Raw genomic sequence first — 1,083 nt, 5'->3', positions numbered from 1 at the left:
CTGGGAGAATAAATTAATCCCTCTTTAAACAGCCTGACTCAGGGGCCGGGTGACGAGCGAGCTTGTTTTCTTTTAAAATAGGACGCGAGCGGGCCGGATTTCTGTAAAAACTGGCGAAATGCTAACGGTAACAGGCAGGAATAGGGACGGTGGAGCGTGCAACCCCTCCCTTTGCCAACTGAGTCACAATTTTCCCCCCTTCTGTCTGCAAAAGACTGACTTAAAAACACCTCTGTTTATGTAATTCCCAAGAAAATCCAATGGACCAAAAAAAATATATATATAAAATTAAAATAAATCCTCCCTTAGCTTTTGTGAGCAGAGCCCTTTCATGCCAGGTTGTTTTCTGATTCTTCCTGCTCTTTTTGAGCTGGAAAATATAAAATGTGGAATTGCAGCAGCAGGAAAAAGAAAGGGAAAAAAAAAAAAAAAAGAAAGAAAAAAAAAAAACAACCGCCCCAACCCGCCCCACACATCACCTCTCTCAAGGTAAAATAATCCTCTTTGCACATTCCCAGCGGCGGTCGCTCGCTTACTCACTGTCCTCCTCGGAATTAAACCCAAACCCAACCCGTGACACGAGTTTGAAAACCTGAGTTGAATGAATAAATCCACCAAGAGCGAGAGCACCATTCCTGTAGAGAGGAAAAATTATTCCCTTGCAAGTACCGAGGGATGAGTCACTTGCTCGGGTGCTCTGTCCCCGAAAACACGCCGGGAATGTGCCGGGGGTACCGGGAGATGTTCCGGGGGTACCGGGAGATGATGTTCTGGGGGTACCGGGGGATGTTCCGGGGGTAGCGGGAGATGGGCTCTGGGTTTTCCTCCTTTTCCTGACCGACGCGGGTGATGCCATCGAGTTTGGCCGAGCGAGGTCTTGTGAATTATTTCTCACTCTAGTGGGCAGTTGTGATTCGCGCGTAGGAAACTTCACGCTAAGAAGTTAATCTCCTTAGTTTAGGGCCATCTCCCTCCGAGTTGGGGCTGTTTTATCGCCTTCCTGCCTCCCAGGCTCCCGGAGGAGAGTTTTCGAGGGGAAATTATTGGTAGGCTGGCAATAACGGTATTGCAGCAAGCTCTGTC

The 1,083-nt window shown here is 48.2% G+C and overlaps 1 protein-coding gene across 1 annotated transcript in view; it reads left to right on the top strand.

The window, feature by feature from the left end:
• Window positions 1-720: 720 nt before the first annotated feature.
• VEZF1 (vascular endothelial zinc finger 1) overlaps window positions 721-1,083 on the top strand; it is a 12,005-nt gene continuing 11,642 nt past the window's right edge. The window contains exons 1-2 of the mRNA XM_010168751.2: window positions 721-797; window positions 1,012-1,063. Of these exons, the coding sequence (XP_010167053.2) occupies window positions 721-797; window positions 1,012-1,063 (129 nt within the window). The remainder of the gene's footprint in view (window positions 798-1,011; window positions 1,064-1,083) is intronic.

Source organism: Antrostomus carolinensis, unplaced genomic scaffold (genome assembly GCF_000700745.2).
Source record: "Antrostomus carolinensis isolate BGI_N321 unplaced genomic scaffold, ASM70074v2 scaffold48775, whole genome shotgun sequence".
Taxonomy (NCBI): domain Eukaryota; kingdom Metazoa; phylum Chordata; class Aves; order Caprimulgiformes; family Caprimulgidae; genus Antrostomus; species Antrostomus carolinensis.
The sequence above is the reverse complement of the archived record's forward strand: the minus strand, read 5'-3'. Positions and strand labels throughout refer to the sequence as shown.